Source organism: Micromys minutus, assembly GCF_963924665.1.
Source record: "Micromys minutus genome assembly, chromosome: 17".
In the NCBI taxonomy this organism is placed as follows: Eukaryota; Metazoa; Chordata; class Mammalia; order Rodentia; family Muridae; genus Micromys; species Micromys minutus.
The window spans coordinates 24,053,358-24,069,170 of NC_137952.1; the positions used below are offsets into that span (position 1 = coordinate 24,053,358).

The window sequence follows — 15,813 nt, forward strand, 5'->3', positions numbered from 1 at the left end:
CAAAACTCTAAACCGACTCATTTATCTTATTTCTCCCACATAAACACCAGCGCGCTCTAACTCCGTGCATCCACCAGAAAAAAAGCATTGTCAAGAAACTGCTGTAGAAAACCAAATAACCACGACCACACATAATAACAAAAGATGGGCTTCTGATGTAGAAAGAACTAGAAACCCCTCATGCTCCGAACCATGTAAATACAGCCCTCTTTATTTCCACCCCCATAATGCAAATGCGCACAAACTCAGAAACAGAAAGCAAAGAGAATAAATACAGAGCAAAAAAACGAACCAATATTTATGAAGCCAACATGCCTCATAGACCACAAGGACACACACACTATAGAGACACAGAGAAGCAAAGAAATCTCCAATAATAGCTGCCCCACCTTTTGACTTCACTTAATGCAAGCAAGGGGAAAAGACTTCTCCCAGACTGCTTCCCCCATTGCTTTGGAAGCAGGTAAGGATAAGGACAGAGATAGGAGCTTTTAGCAGCACATTTATTTACTTTTAGAGCTAGGCATCTAAATAGTTTTCTTTCACTATCTTGAACTTTTAGGCTGCTGTCTCGTGTAGCACAAAGGTGAATCTTTAAAAATCAATGTCTGCTTCTTTTTAAAACTTTTAGTTGAAGAAGAGAATTCACAGAAAAGCCATTATTCCTCAGGTAGCTCAATTCATTCCTCTTCAAACTGGAGAACTTGGGGGTGGAGACTACAAACTGCCTTCAGACCTCAATGCCTGTTTAACTTCTATGGGGTGTTAAAATTATATTTAAGCCATGAAATTACCCAGACTCCGGCCTGTGTCATTGAGGTTGTGAGTTCAAATGAATAGATAGATACCCTGTCCCCAGTCTCCCGGCTTGAGTTCCCAAAAATACACTGCTCTTCACACCCACGCATTAACCTCACTCACTACTCTTGCTTTCCCCTTCCATCCCTGCCAGCTGCATTCCCTCTCCTCTTTGCTTCTTCAGATTTTGAGTATCACTACATATGCTTCCCCCCCACCCCATCAGATTCACTAGATCAGTTCCAAAATAAGAATAAGAACAGAGAGAATAGAAATCTCCTTCCCTGGCTTGACATCTACGGGCATCTTCCACATTCTCCATCCTCAGTCACCAACTGTTAAAGTGTTAAAGCTCCGACACTAACCTATGGTTACTCAGTCTTAATTCCCTTCAGCTTTCTGTAATACAGTGTTAAAAATTGGTTCATCAAGGTTGCTGTCTTTTATTATAGAGACGCTTCAGGCACTTGGCAATAAGACCACATTCTGACAATAAGTTTCTATGAGCAAAAGTCCCGAGACTTGGAATGTGTTCATTCACTCCTTTTATTGTCAATGCAAGGCAAAACTGCCAGGAATTCTCAGGGTTGTCTTCTCTGGGAAAGAAACAGTCCCCTTTTCCCAGTTCACTTCTTGGTCTTCTCTCTCTCTCTCTCTCTCTCTCTCTCTCTCTCTCTCTCTCTCTCTCTCTCCAGCTAACTGTCTTGTCTCTTGCTATCTATTGATATACCTTGATTACACACAGAAAGAACCCAGAAAAGACTGAGGCCGTCATACCAAAAAGAGAATTTACTAATTCCCAAACCACCAGGTTCAGGCAACATCACACATGAAGAGCACAAATCAGTCTATCAACTCTCTGGTTCTCTGACTCTCACCATAAATGAAGACAGGGTCCAAGAAAGAAGAAACCAAACTAAAGGCTATGACACTTGAATCGAAGAAAAGGAGAGAAAAACTCCAAAAGCAACTAAACAATTTCAAAACAGAACTCAGTACCACAAGGTTTTAGAAAAATGCTTTGCCCAGTGGCCTTCAGTGAACTCCACGGGCTCTGCAGACTTACGTGGTCGGCGAGATTTGTGGACGAGCCTGAAAGTTCTTCGTGATCTGACTTGGAACTTCCATCTCTCTCGTCAATCACGAGGTCAATGGGCATTTTCCCCTTCAAACAGCTAATGTACCGGTGGCAGAAATTATCACACAGTTCGTGGACCTAGGAGGAGGGTCAAGGTGAGGGCTCAGTTCAGGTTGTCTTTATGTGTTTCATTTTATTAAAGAGGAAGAATATCAGGTTGCAAGGTTACATTTGTAGAAGAGCAACAATGTGACCGTCTTCCAAAATAACCCTAATTAAGGGGTGTAAGATTTGGAGTCAAGGAAAGGATAGGACAATTGTGGCAATAGATAATATCCTCCAGAGAATCTCCAGAGCAACAAGTTACAAGAAGAAAAAAAAAAAAAGAAACTGAACTGGAAGTAACTGGGTTCAGACTGGGAGAGTGGAGATGAAAATGTGATTTGATAGTAACTCAGAAGCATTTAAACACTAGAATCGGGGACATTTGTGATTCTGTTGTGTATGTGTCCTGGGGGAAATGATTGATCTATGTATCAGTGCAAAGACACCCCAGAGAGGACTCTTCTCTCTGCTTGCATCCAGCAAGAACTCTGGGACCATGATAAGCTGAGCTAATAGAGACACAAGTAGACATTGTGTCCAACAACACAAATGGCTCTTGCTGTACTTCAAATAATCCTGAGTGCCTGGGGGTGGGGTCTTTAAAAGTCAGGGCTGCCCTGATTCCCATATCCTCTGAGCCCCTGGGTTGAGAAGTCTATAAAAGAGGGAAATAAAAACGTGATCAACATCTCCAGATGTGTAATCCCTCATCCTGGAGGCTTGTAGCATCCCCAGTCATGGAGCTGAGAGAATGTGAGGGGAGGACTCAGCGTGCAGACTGATTTGCTGCTTACCTTTTCTAACTCCAGAAGATGAAACCTTAGTACTTGTATTGCTTGTATCATCTGAAAGGGAAATTTAAGAGGATGGAGTTAGAGTCTAACACATGCAAGTTGTGTGTGTGTGTGTGTGTGTGTGTGTGTGTGTGTGTGTGTGAGTGAAAAGCAGTGTGCTGAGGGAATTGGGCAAAAAAAAAGAAACCAGCAGGTGGCTGGGCAAAACCCACACATCAAGAAATAAGAAAACCAAATTATTACTGATCATCTCTGCCTCATTGGCTACAGTAGTGGGAATTAGTGTACGGGTGGCCTTAGGATGAATTTCCCCCCAGCCCTCACAGTGTGCGGTTGGTAAAGCTTGCTGTTCTCCCACCAGGTCTTACTCCACCCCATTCCTCTTTTACCCTCTCCTCCTACCCTCCACCTTAAGTCAAATTGGAGGAGGAGGAGGAGGAGGAGGAGGAGGAGGAGGAGGAGGAGGAGGAGGAGGAGGAGGAGGAGGAGGAGGAGGAGGAGGAGGGAGAAATAATAAAAGAAAGAGGAGAGGAGAGGAGAGGAGAGGAGAGGAGAGGAGAGGAGAGGAGAGGAGAGCAGAGGAGAGAAGAGGAGAAGAGAAGAGAGGAGAACAGAGCAGAGCAGAGCAGAGCTATTTCTTTGGACAGAAAAGCTTTTTTAGAACCGCAGACACAGAGCAAGCCTCCTCTCAGAAGAAGGAAATACTCCAGATGAATGGAGAAGCAGGGCTTTTCAAAGAGGATTTAAGTACTTTTAATATTGAAATCCTGCAAATTAGCAAAAGAATTGCACCTAAAAGTGGCCTGTGCCAGATAGCCCCTCACCCCCAACTCACTCCTAGCCTATCCACCTCTGCGAGAGCAGTTACTTCCTTCAGGGCAGCGGCCCTGGGGCTCCACAGTCTGCCCCAGCCCGCAGAGGAAATCACTCCCTTCTCGCCGCTTACTCCCTAGGCTGAGACCTGGGAAGCATCCCTGCTCGGCTCGGCGCCCCGGCGCCCGCTGCTGCCTCGGTGGGCTTTTTATCCCCTGAGGTCCACACTGCCCTGGCTCGCCTTCCACTCAGAGGCTCTAAATATGTCTCTTCCCCTGTGTTTCCCTAGGAGGGCTCTGCTGGAACTCCATGGAGCTCCAGGAGCAAATGGTCGTGACTCCTAGCTTAGGACGGGGCCGAGACTGGAGACGACAAACAGCGAACCTTACCAAATTATCCAGCTCTGGGTTTGAGGAAAAAAGAGGCTTTTCGGCGCGAACCTATAGGAAGAAGGGAAAGTCAGAATGAATCTTCAGCCCATTTAAAAACAGGAAAACCCTGTTGGCCACTAATCTGGAGATGGGACCGAGTGCTCTGGAAGGGCAGAGGCGGAAGAGAGAACAGGGGCTTTGGTAAAATTTAAAAAAAACAGATCGGTGTCTTAGGTGAGTGTGGTCGGTAGAGAAACAACAGGGCCTTCAGGTCCTGAGCATGTGGGGAGAGCCGTATCCTACTCCAGTTGTAGCGGGTTGGGTAAGGCGGCTCGCACATCCTCACTACCCGCTTCTGCAGCCAGGCCAGAGACTGGGTGTCCTCACCTCCAGCACCTCTGTGCCCGTGCAGACCTCACTGCCAGGCGCCCTGCTTCCTTTGCTCCCGGGCACTCCCAGGTCCCTCCCAGCCCCTCTCCCCAATTCTTGTTCAAGTAGCTGCAGGCGGGGAAAAGGCCAAGCCCCAGATTAGGAGCAGGTCAACTTTAATTCGAGGGTCGAGCCCCTGTATTCCTGGCTAGGGGGAAAAACAAACACCCATATTTATCTCCCTTTCCAATTCGCCTCCAGGCTTATGGGATGGGGAGGAGGCGCCGAGCGCCGAGAGGGCCAGAGGAACAGATCGGGTGTCTAGCCTTTTCCTCCTCTTTCAAGTCAAACTCGGAGGAAGGGGGTGGGGGAGTGAAAGGCTGCTGGAGGGTGGGGGTGAGCGGGTCAAGAAGGTTGGACCTGCTTGGCGAAGACCGCGATGTCCTCGTTGAAGGAGTCAGAGGAACAGACGTCTCCGCCGGCCACTCCGGGTTCCCGGGGAGTGCAGGTCGCCAGCTCGCACTTCTCAAAGACCAGCGCTAACAGAGGAAACAACGGGTGCCTAACGGGCAGCGCCACGCAGAGACACACGCACGGAGACGGGGTGCAGAGGGGAAGGAGCAAGAACTGTAATCAACAAGTTTGGAGGGTTTGCATTCCTTCTTTAATACAACAGGCACGCAACACACTACATCCTCAATCAGCCGAGCCTGGGCCACAAACAGAAAGGAAACAGCCTGGCCTTTCTCTGGGTTCACGGGTCTTTCCAGATCAGCTCCGAGAAGCCCCCGGCCACTTTAGCCCGCCAAGTAAAACATATACTCAGTCAGGAAGTAATGAAATAAGCAAGAAGCCCAGGTAATTTAGAGCTCGGAGTAGATTCAGACCCCCTACTCCTCACTCCAGAGACGCCCCGACACACAAACCAGGACAGAGAGCACTGTTTGGTGCCCTCCCCCCCCCCGACCCCCAATCTGAATTGATCGAAAGGGCGTTTCAGATCCGGCAGAGGGCTTCACCTACATCCACAACGGAGAGACGTTTCCCAGTTTTGAGGTGTTATGCCTCATCTCTCCAGCCTTCGCCTTATACGCTTGTTTGCTCTGCTTCCAGCAAAGCTCCGGTGGTAGGGCCAAAATAATAAGAATGCTAAGCAAGAAAAGGTTCCCTTCGAAAGACCACCTTTCTCCCAGCGTTGCAGCTCACAAGAATAAATAAATAGCGTTTCAAAACTTGGAAACGTGAGTGCCGGGCGCGTACGCCCTTTGTGTTCCTCCGGGCGGCTTAGCTACACCTCGGGATGCTTGAGGCCTCAGGCTTTAGGCTCAGTTGCTGTTTACCCACTGTCCCCTCCCCTCGGCATCCCGCCGCCTTCCCCACCTACCCTCAGCCGGAAGAGCCCGGCTAGTCCTCGCTTGGACCCTGCTCGCCCACCCCTCCCCAATCTCTCCGAATATAAAATAATTTCCAGCCATTTCCCTGACTCCCAAGAACGGCTCTGTGTGCAAGCAGCGGTCTCTTCCACCCCGCTGCACTTCAAGGTCTGCCCCCTTTATTTACAGAGAATTAAGAAGTGAGTGATTAGGACTTCCTGGCCGACAGAAGCTGCCCTGATTCCAGCTCAAGCTGCGTTTAGTGACTCCCAGGCCCTCAGTAGGAAGCAGAAAGGGGAGGGGAGGGAGAAAAAGAAAGAAAGAGCGAGGGAAAGGAAAAAAAGAAAGGGGAACTGAAGTTTCTTCTAGGTTGCAGAAAACTTTCCTCTTAATCAAGGCCTCTGTTAGCTAGCCTGAGACAACCAGCCATGCGCCTTTTGGCCAGGAATCTTGTCCTTGGGGAGAAGGCCCGGCCGGCAAGACTTAAAGACTCGGTCCTTTTACACAGGACTGTGGGGTCTGGAGAAGTCGAACCAAGGGAGCAGAGAAGGTTCTACTTTTCTGGTCTTTGACTCAAGAGCAGGGTCTCTCCCTTGTTCATCTCCACTGCAAGCAGTCTCCTCATGCAGAATTAAGTCCCCACTTAGCCTTCCCTGGTCCACTCTAACAACAACACCACCATCACCATCACCACTACCACCACCACCACCAGAGACAAGCACACGCACTCACACACACTCACACACAGAAAGCTGGGTCCGGGGGTCGGTTTACCCGTAGATCGCGTCCTTGTCTCTCTTCAAGGCGTCGTTGACAGCAGATCCCATGCTGGCTGGCATGACATTGGGGTGCGGGGCGTGCGCGCCGTAGTGTTGCGTGGCGTGGAGCGGCGGCCCGTGGTTTAGGTGGTGAACCGGGGGGATCGGCCGCGGCGCGTGAGGGTCTCCGTACATGGAAGCGGGAACCCCTACTCCGTCCATCCCGCCGTAATGGGGCAGCTCATCGTACTGTCGGAGCCCGGCAAGAGGAGGGGGCGGTGGCACCGAGAGTAAGAAGGAACCCAGGGGGCAGAGGCAGGAATGCAAAGAAACCCGGAGCAAAGAAAAGAGGGAGCAGAGGAGTGGGAATGGGATAGAGATGGGGGGTGTAAAGTCGGAGAAGAGAGAGGGAGGGAGGGAGAGAGAGAGAGAGAGAGAGAGAGAGAGAGAGAGAGAGAGAGAGAGAGAGAGAGAGAGAGAGAGAGAGAGAGAGAGAGAGAAATAAAAACAAAGTCAGAAAAAAAGAAAAGTACCGGACACAAGTTAAACACACTACAAACCAAACCAGCAGAAACAACAGATTTGAAAGTTGGGAGAGGAGGTCCGTAAATTTTCAAAAGCAAACGTCTGAGCCGAGAGCAGCATTCAGGGAAGGCAGATCGGGCGTAGAGGCCGGGGACGCCGCGGGGCACAGGGAGGCCCCTGCTCCCACTGAAGGCTGCAGCACCCCAGCGAGCCAACCCAGGGAGAAGTGGAGTTAGCTAGAGGAGGAAACCCCGGATCCCACCCCTTACCCCCCTTCGCCTCCTCCAGGAGATCCAATAAATCAAAGGGCAAAATGAAACAAAATAAAGAGAAGAAAAACGCTAATAATCAGGCCGAGAACGGCAAGGACCAGGGAAGACTAGGGTCGGTGCCTCCCCGGGGGCTGGGAGCAGAGGGTGGGGAGGAATAACATGAAAGTTACCAGAAACATAATTTAGCAGCGGATTCTCTGCGTCCTTGTCAATTTCAGAGACAAAACAAGCAGCCCGGGCTAGTCTAGGCAGCGCGGCCCCACGCCGGCGGCTCCTACGCAGCCCGCGCCCGCTCGGAGCCGTGCGAGCAGCGGCGAAAGAGGCGCAGCGGCGGCGGCAGGAGAACCCGGGGAATCGCGCTACCGGGGTAAAAGCTGGAGCGAGGCGAAAGCGTGTAACAATTGCACACAACTACACACACACACACACACACACACATACACACACACACACATACACAGCACTCACACGCACTCGCCGCCCGCCCGCTCGCACAGCGCTGGGACTCGCGCGCCCAGACACGCACACACGCACGCACACACACTCTCACACACGCAGAGGCACAGGGGGGAAAGAAGCCGGTGAATAATTTTGCTACTATTTTTTAAAATGCTGGCCGCCATCATCGTGGAGCAACCAGCAGCAGCCAGCTCAAAGGGAGAGAGGAGGCATGGGGCAGGGCCCAGTAGGAGAGGATTTATATCTAGGTAAGTGTTGGAGATTTAAACCTACCCTTTGCGCCATCAGTCTGCGCTCCAATAAACTCCTGGATGTGTCTGTCGTCTATTTAATATCCCAGTCCGGATAAGAAAGTGAGCTAGGTTGAAGAGTCCTTATTTTCCAAACCAAGGAGACTTCTCCCAATTTTCCAATGTTATTTTTAGGGGGGTGGGGAAAGCCCAGTCAAGAAAACGAAGATTTTTTTTTCAATGATATTTCTTCTTTTTCTCTTTTTTTTTTCTCTTCTTCCTCCTCCTGATCTTCCTCCTCCTCCTCCACCTCCTCCTCCCCCTCCCCTCCTCCTCCTCTTCGGTCCTTCTTTATCCCTCGTTCTCTTCTTTTCCTCTCAGTTGAAAAAAAAAAAAAAAAAAAAAGAAAAGAAAGAAAAGAAAAAGAAAAAAAAATTGTCAAGCCCCCGAACTGAAGGTTACGAGCGGCCAGTCAGCAGCCCACATGTAACCGAACTGTCGAGTTTCATGGCTTTTTGCCACTCCAGCTGTCAATCAAAGCCCGGAATGTCAAGGTAGTGAATGAATGATGGTTGTTGATGATGAAGAGGAGCAATCTTTCAGACCCGTTTTTTTTTCTTCCAGTAAAACTCCGCGAGGGGTTTCTGCTTCTTGAATTTTTCCTTCCCCCTCCCCCCCCTCTTTTAGCTTTGCCCCCAAAATAGCTCTAATATGATCCTCTCTTTTTAAAGTATTGTTCAAAGAAAGCAAGGAGAAAACCAAGAAAAAAAATGAATAGTTTGCAAAAATTGGACTTCCTCCCCCCCCCTCTGGTAGGTATTTTGTCTTTCCCTCTCTCTCTTTCTCGCTCGCTCTCACTCGCGCTCGCTCTCTCGCGCTCTCTTTCTCTCTCTGGGAGATGAGTGAGTGTCAGTAGGTGTTGGCAGGTTGGCTGCAGCCGGGCTTATAGTAGAGCCTCAGTTTGGCGGCGCGGGTCGGCGGCGGGAGAACGAAATGACGGAACCCGGAAGTCGTGGTGGCCATAGCCCGTCCTACGGCGGAGACACATCCCGGGAGTAGGGAGCTGGAGCGAGGAGGAGCGCGCAGCGCGGAGCCTCTGATACGCAGCGAGTGCGGTCGGACGGCCCCGGGGGGGGGGGGCTGGGGGAGGGGAGGCTGGAGCGGAGAGGACCGGAGCAAATCAGCAAGCCTGCTTCTCCAGGGGGACGACGCGGGAGGGAGAGGAAGAGGGGAGGGAGGGGGGATGAGGGAGGGGGAAAGGGGGAAGGGAGGGAAGGAGGGAGAGCGACAGGAGAGGGGGAGAGAGAGAGAGAGAGAGAGAGAGAGAGAGAGAGAAACACGCGTGATTGGAGAGGGGGAAGGAAGAGAGATGGAAGAGGACAGGGAGAGCACAGACAGACAGAAAAACTGCAGAAAGCCACAGGGAAAGTACGGTACAGCCTCAGATCTTTCTTTTTCTTTTTTTTATTTTAAACTTACTTCTCGTTTACTTCCCCACCACTCCTCTTGGCTCCTGCCTAACTGGGTCGCGTTGGGGATGTTTGGCATGGCGCTTTTGTTCGTGTTTAACACCGCGGCCCCCTTCCTCTGCCGGGCGGATTACTAGGTCCCGAACTCTGCCGCTAACACCCTGGAGCAGCAAGCTCCGCCGACTGCACCATCGCCGGGCCCGGATATTTTGTTGTTGTTAAGTGGTACTTTCTTCCTTGTGCAGATGCAGAGCGCCTGCTGACAATATTCATTTTTTTCTGGTACAAGATGTGAACAGCTGAACTCTGAGCATAGTCCCTCGGTGCGCTGCAGACAGTGTGGACCACCGTGGATGGTCTAGGGGTCCTGGGCGCAACCTGGAGGGAGAAAGCAGGACGAGAGTTAGTGGGGTGGGAGTTAGTGGGGTAGGAGTTGTCGGAGAGGGGGTTGTTCGGTGTTTGTTGTTTACCGATGTAGCCAACCGTTTTGTGTGTGTGTATGTGTGTGTGTGTGTGTGTGTGTGTGTGTGTGTGTGTATCCGCGCGCGTGCGTATATGTGTGTGTGCGTGTGTGTGTGTGTGTGTGTGTGTGTGTGTGTGTGTGCGTGTGTATGTGTGTGCGTGCGCGCGGCCGGTGTGCGTCTCTAAAGTGAATCTTGGATCTATGAAGCACTGGAGGAGAAAGATTAAAAGGCATGTGAGACGGAGGATGCTGCCGAGGAGAGGCTGGCGCTGGCTGCCCAGCTTTGTTGTGGTTGCCCTGGGCGCAGCGGTTGTAAGAAGGGCCAAAGGCCGAGTTAATTACATCGGGCGGATTTCGCTGGATGGGGACGATGGGACTGGCTCCTTAAAGAAGTTTTCCCAAAAGGAAAAGGAGGCGAGTAGGGTTAGAAAGGTAAATACCCGACAAGGTTTTGGTAGAAACTAGTTCTGGCCGGGGTCCCGCCCAATCCCTGGCCGGAGTTCCAGCTGGCTTTACCTCCGCGCTGCCGTTTCCCCGCGGCTGCGCGTCAATCACCGAGAGACGAGAGCTGGGGGCGGAGCTTTGGTCACCCGGCGCGCGTAGCGGGGTTCACCCCGCCGCCACCAGGCAGCTGGCTACGCGACCCAGCCGCGCACAGGGAGCTCGCCCTCTCCCCAACTTCTCACCCTCACCCTGGATTCCGGGCCCCAGGCCCAGAGAATCTGTTCAACAGCGGCCTCCCTCCCCAGCTCTCCCGTTCTGTAACGTTGAAAGCAGCGTCTCCTGCAAGGGTGCCTTAGACTGGACTTTCTCGTGGGGGAGGTGGTGGATGGGAGTGGTTAGGTATAGTAAAGTGGTGTGTGCGTGCGTGCGTGCGTGTGTGTGTGTGTGTGTGTGTGTGTGTGTGTGTGCGCGCGCGGGTGTGTGTGTGACAGACAGACGGGAGCGCGCGCATACACACACACACACACACACACACACAGAGGGAGAGAGAGAGAGAGAGAGAGAGAGAGAGAGAGAGAGAGAGAGAGAGAGAGAGAGAAGAGTGAGTTTTCGTCCCTTTGGCATCTTCTTGGTTTTCTAGCAAGCTGCTGAGCATCCCAAGCTAGCTAAAACTAAGGCATGCCGAGACTCCATGCGGAGTCTGAGGAAATTTGGCCTCGTTTTCCTAGGGCTGGTGAATGAGCTCCGGAGGTCAATAAAGCCCTCCAAAAATGATGAATGATTGAGCACCTGTGATGATGATAGTGATTACCAGAGCAATTAAACAGTTTGATTAAATGAGCCATCATAACAATGATGTCTGCGGGAAATCGGCCCTCACATATAAAGACAGCGTGGAGGAGCTGGCAGAGGCACGGAAAGCGCGCCGGGAAAGGGGCTGCGGCCCGTGCGGGTTTGGCTCCAGTGGCCAAAGCAGGGAAGACGGGCTTGGGGGACCTTCTGGGAGCAGAGTTCAGCCAAGGTTTCCGTCTCTCTTTCTGTCCGGCTTCAAGCCTAAGAGAGAGACCCGGTCTGGAACCTGAAAGACTGTAGGGTTCCTCCCCCCCGCCCCCACCACTTTTTTTCCTTCCTAGAAGAACTTCAAGATTACAAATATCCGTCTCATCTGCTGCTGGGTTGCTCGTGGACAGATAAGAAAAGGTAAGTAAAAAGAAAAGGAAAAGTTGGCCTCTAGAATTTTATTGGGTGGGTTTGTAGTTGAACCTCAGTTTATCTTTCTAGGGTAAAAGAGAGGGAAAGTGAGAGGGAGACAGGGAGGGAGACACACACCAAGACAGACAGAAAGAAGAGATGGACAGAGAATATGAGAGAATATTTGGCCTGGCTGCAGACCATTTTCTGCTTCCCAGAGTTGTGAATGATTCTGGATCCAAGTTGTCGGCCCAGGGCGGCTGGCAGAGTTTATACTCAGTTTTCACTCCTCTAACTGTTCTTAATTTCAACATTGGCTATTTATTATGGCCAGTAGGGTTTCTTCCTATTTTTAAAATCCTGGCTAAGTAAACATCAGTTAGGAAGTTCCTTTTTCAAAGGAGCACCAGTTTCAGAGATAAATGCTTCTTTTGTCAAGGACAACTTCGTGAGAAACCTCTGCATCTTCCTCTAAGCATGCTTGGCGCTTTCCCCCCCCTTATCGCTACGCCGCCGCCCTCATTGATATTGTAAAGCGATTTGGTTTCCCGGTACCCTTTATTTAGTAAAACTTCTTAGCATTAAGAGAAAAGCAGCAGTAATAAAGTTTCTCCCTGAGTAAAAATCCAGATTGATTATTTCTATATGCTAAAGCAATCGTTAAGGAAATAATGGTGGTAATTAAGGGTGGTAATTTGGAGGTTTACAAAAAAGACAAGTGTGAACTCTACTTTATAATGTGGGCAGTGCAGAAGGAGTTTTAACTTGAACCTCTTCCTTCACCATGTAACATTTTAGCCAACACATTAAGGCAAACAAGAGGACAATCTGGTTAGATGTAGGGGGGCAAAAAGGAAGAACATTTTAAGATATTCTCAGAGAAAAAAAGTGATCATTTTTAGAAAGACTTTTAGAGTTAAGAAGTCTGAGGTGCTTAAACATAGTGTACTGTTGAAGGCTTTTTTTTTTTTTTTTTTTTTTTTTTTTTTTTTTTGGCTTTGAAATTCACTTTAAAAGGAGATGCTGCTTTCATAGTAACTGAAAAGATTTGTTACACGGATACATGCTATTGGTGAAACTAGTAGTTCTGATGTCTCCCACTGCAGTTCATCACACAGGGGTTCAAGTTGGAGTCGATTCCATTCTGGGTATCTGTCCTGACTCCTGTGCTACCACAAGTTATGGTCATCAGCAACTTTCAGGTATTTTATTACCACAACAGCACGGGTTGTAGGACTGCCTCCGGTCCCTATTCTTGACTTCCATGTCTGGTAGAAGCCATTCCATAGCATCAAGGTGTCCACACTTTCTCTCTCTCTCTCTCTCTCTCTCTCTCTCTCTCTCTCTCTCTCTCTCTCTCTCTCTCTCTCTCTCTCTCCCTCTCTTTCCGGTGTGTGGACACCTTGTTTTCAGAGCTTCACACTCCACACACCCTTGGTGGATTCATTTACTCTCCCACATTTGAGCTGAAGGGAAATAGGTGGGTCAGCCCCAGAGACAAACAAGAGATGGGGGTCACAGGCGCCACGCACACCTCCGTCAACAGTCAGTTCCTTCTGCCCAGGCTGGAAATGGTTTTAACAGGCGGTAAAATTTCATCTTGCGGTGTCAAATTGGGGTCATTTTGGGGTTAGAGTTCTCAGTGTCCGTGAGGAGCTGTCCAGCTGTGTGAGGGCTCATTAACTGCAAAAGATCTGTTTCAGTAAGAACAATTCAAAGACAATTGGAAGGCTAAAGACTCTCTACAAATCGCGTTTTACAAGTGCCCCAGAACAAATATGGTTGGTAAAACCTATTTCTTCACAATCTTAAATCAGCTACTTAGCTCTGGAGTGGGGGGTGGGAACATTGAATTAAAAAGGAGGTGAAGGGGGGTACTGAAGGGGGGTGAATGAGAAAGAGAATTGGGCCTCTCAAATTTAAGAGTCTGTTTTTAATCACCCCTTTCTTATTGAAGCATCCCCTAGACTTCTAAAAAGCACTCCTTTCTATTTCTCCCTTTCTTCTTTTGATCCCTTGTGGAATGTTACTGTAGGTAACATTAAGGATTTAAAGGAATAATGTAAGCGCCCCCCCCCCCCAGTTCTGTAGTCCAACGGCATTGGCTTTGGGGAGGGGAGATAATTTGAAGTAGCATTTATAAACTCGAACTTTATTTTAGCTGAACTTGTTCAGCTGCCTTGAGGTAGTAATTGTGGCTGTTCTTTTTACATGCCCCCCCCCACAATATCCAGATCCTCTGCACAGATAACTCCAGATTCCTCAGAACTGTGAGGTTCTGAAGTGTTAATCTATGTATTAAAATCGCCAGATTTAAATCCCTTTTGTCTTCTTTACAAGAGTTAGAACAATTGAAGCTTTATCGCCAGAGCGAGTAAATCCAGTCGTAACCTTGTTTGTAACTTCAGTTAATGTTTTGATTTGGAATATTTCCTATCAAGGAGACTTTTATTTAAGAAAAAAAAGCTGAGATTATGTTTGAATTGGGGAGGTTCTATTCCTCATTTTAATGAAAGATAACTTACTCCTTTGATTTAACAGGGGTTGCATTGGGTCAAAGAAAAGCTCAATGCTAAAATAGGAGGCCAGAATATGAAATGCCAGGATTTTTGACAAAACATAGTTGATACTTAAAAGTAAAGTATCACTAGGAAGGAATTATATTTCCTTGAATTAGTGAATCTACTAAGGAGGAAAATCTCTAAAGCACAGCATCTCTTTCCACCTCCGTTTACATCTGCACTACTTTCCTTTGGGTTCTAAAGGAGGGTGAGCTTTTAAAGTCCTTTTCCTTTCTCCAGGCTTCCCAGGGTGTTTGTAAATTGTTTTCCAAGGGTGCTGTGGCCCTACAGAAAGAGTCCTGAGCCTGTGTTATTGGGACAAAGGCTCCAGACTTAGGTTGTCCTCTGCCCTGGCCCTGCTGGCTGACAGTTGGAATTTTTGATATATATTTTATTTGGCATTTCTATTAACGTGTTTGTCCCACACTCCAGCCCTTGGAGCCATTTATTACTTTAAAAACATCTCTTCTCCTTAAACCTCCGCTCATCCTTGTGAACTGTTTTTGACCTTCTCAGCAGTGTAACTGAAAAGTCACACTCAAAAGAATTCTGCTCACTTCCTTATCCATTACCTCGGTTTGTGCGCTTTTTAGATGATGTCTACAGAGGGAAGGGGACCCTGTCCTCACACTACTACCACCACTACCTTGCTGGTTTTTCCTTTTGCTTTGTTTTTATTTTTATTTGTTTTGTTTTTCTTTCTTTTCTTTTTTTTTTTTTTTTTTTTTTTTTGCTTTTTTACACCTTGATGTTCTATCACAGACTTTTCTTCCTGGAAACACAATCAAATCAACCAACAGTTAAAGAAAGAGAAAAAGGATGGAGTGAAATTGTTGCGTTTTGCTTTTGCCCTGTTTGATTTCTTCCAGTTTTAGCTGTTTCCCTATGTCGCGAAATGAACGGGTTTCAATAAATAGCCCTCTAGCGCTATCTGGCGGGGCTCCAAACGCTGCGTGCACTGTGGCGCTGTCGGTTTCTTCTCACGCCCTTCCACCTTTCCTTTTCCTCTTCCTCTTCCTCTATCTCTTGTCACTTTTGCTCTCTGTATCCTATTTCCAGGTCCTTCTTTTTCACTTTGCCCCCTTTCTAGTTTTTACTACAGTTATCAGTGCAGACCGGGTACCCCAGCACCGGCCAGTTGTAACTGGATGGCAGTCAGGCCACCCAGATCATGCAGGCTTTCCAGTCATGATCCAGTGTGGCTCACACTCATCTTCTTCCTTTGTTGAGCACCTTAGCGGTGTTTAAAGTGTTGACAAGCTCCACGGTTTCCGCGGGTGCTGTTTTGAAAGGGCTTAGCAGCTAGGAAGTTTGATGGAAAGAAAGATGGTGGGATTCCCGGCTAGCACAACACATCTAAGTTTGAGGTCTGAAGGCCAGGGCGCTCCTGTGAGAGGAAAGAGGCTTTTAAGGGATAGGACAGCACAGCAGGGGACAGAGGGTTTTTTTTTTTTTTTTTTTAAAGAGGGTGGGGGGTGGGGATCTAGGTTTCAAGGGACCATCTCAGTCTGAAGTCTACATCTAAGGCGCCTGTCCTGTCCATTTTCTCTTCCTCAGTTAACCAGATTTATTCCCAGAACACACACACACACACACACACACACACAATTTGAAGACAAGTGTCAAATTTGGAGCAGGAAAGCCCCATAGAAAACCCACGTGGTAAACAACAGGGATAAGGCAGTGGTGTTATACAGAGCTGCATCTCTCTATACTTAAAAGTGCTCAGAGGTGTGAGCA

General features: G+C 48.8%; 1 protein-coding gene across 6 annotated transcripts in view; it reads right to left on the reverse strand.

Moving 5' to 3' along the window:
* Positions 1–9,493, reverse strand: part of MEIS2 (Meis homeobox 2) — a gene marked incomplete at both ends in the record, with an annotated part of 198,315 nt that extends 188,822 nt beyond the window's left edge. For 3 of the 6 annotated variants that reach the window (XM_080931470.1, XM_080931469.1, XM_080931472.1), the window contains 5 exons: positions 1,865–2,014; positions 2,776–2,826; positions 3,978–4,028; positions 4,749–4,890; positions 6,476–6,702. In XM_080931470.1, the coding sequence (XP_080787596.1) occupies positions 1,865–2,014; positions 2,776–2,826; positions 3,978–4,028; positions 4,749–4,890; positions 6,476–6,681 (600 nt within the window). Of the gene's footprint in view, positions 1–1,864; positions 2,015–2,775; positions 2,827–3,977; positions 4,029–4,748; positions 4,891–6,475; positions 6,709–9,424 lie in introns of those variants that run through there. The other 3 variants (XM_080931471.1, XM_080931473.1, XM_080931468.1) reach the window with 2 other exon arrangements.
* Between the last annotated feature and the right edge of the window lie 6,320 nt (positions 9,494–15,813).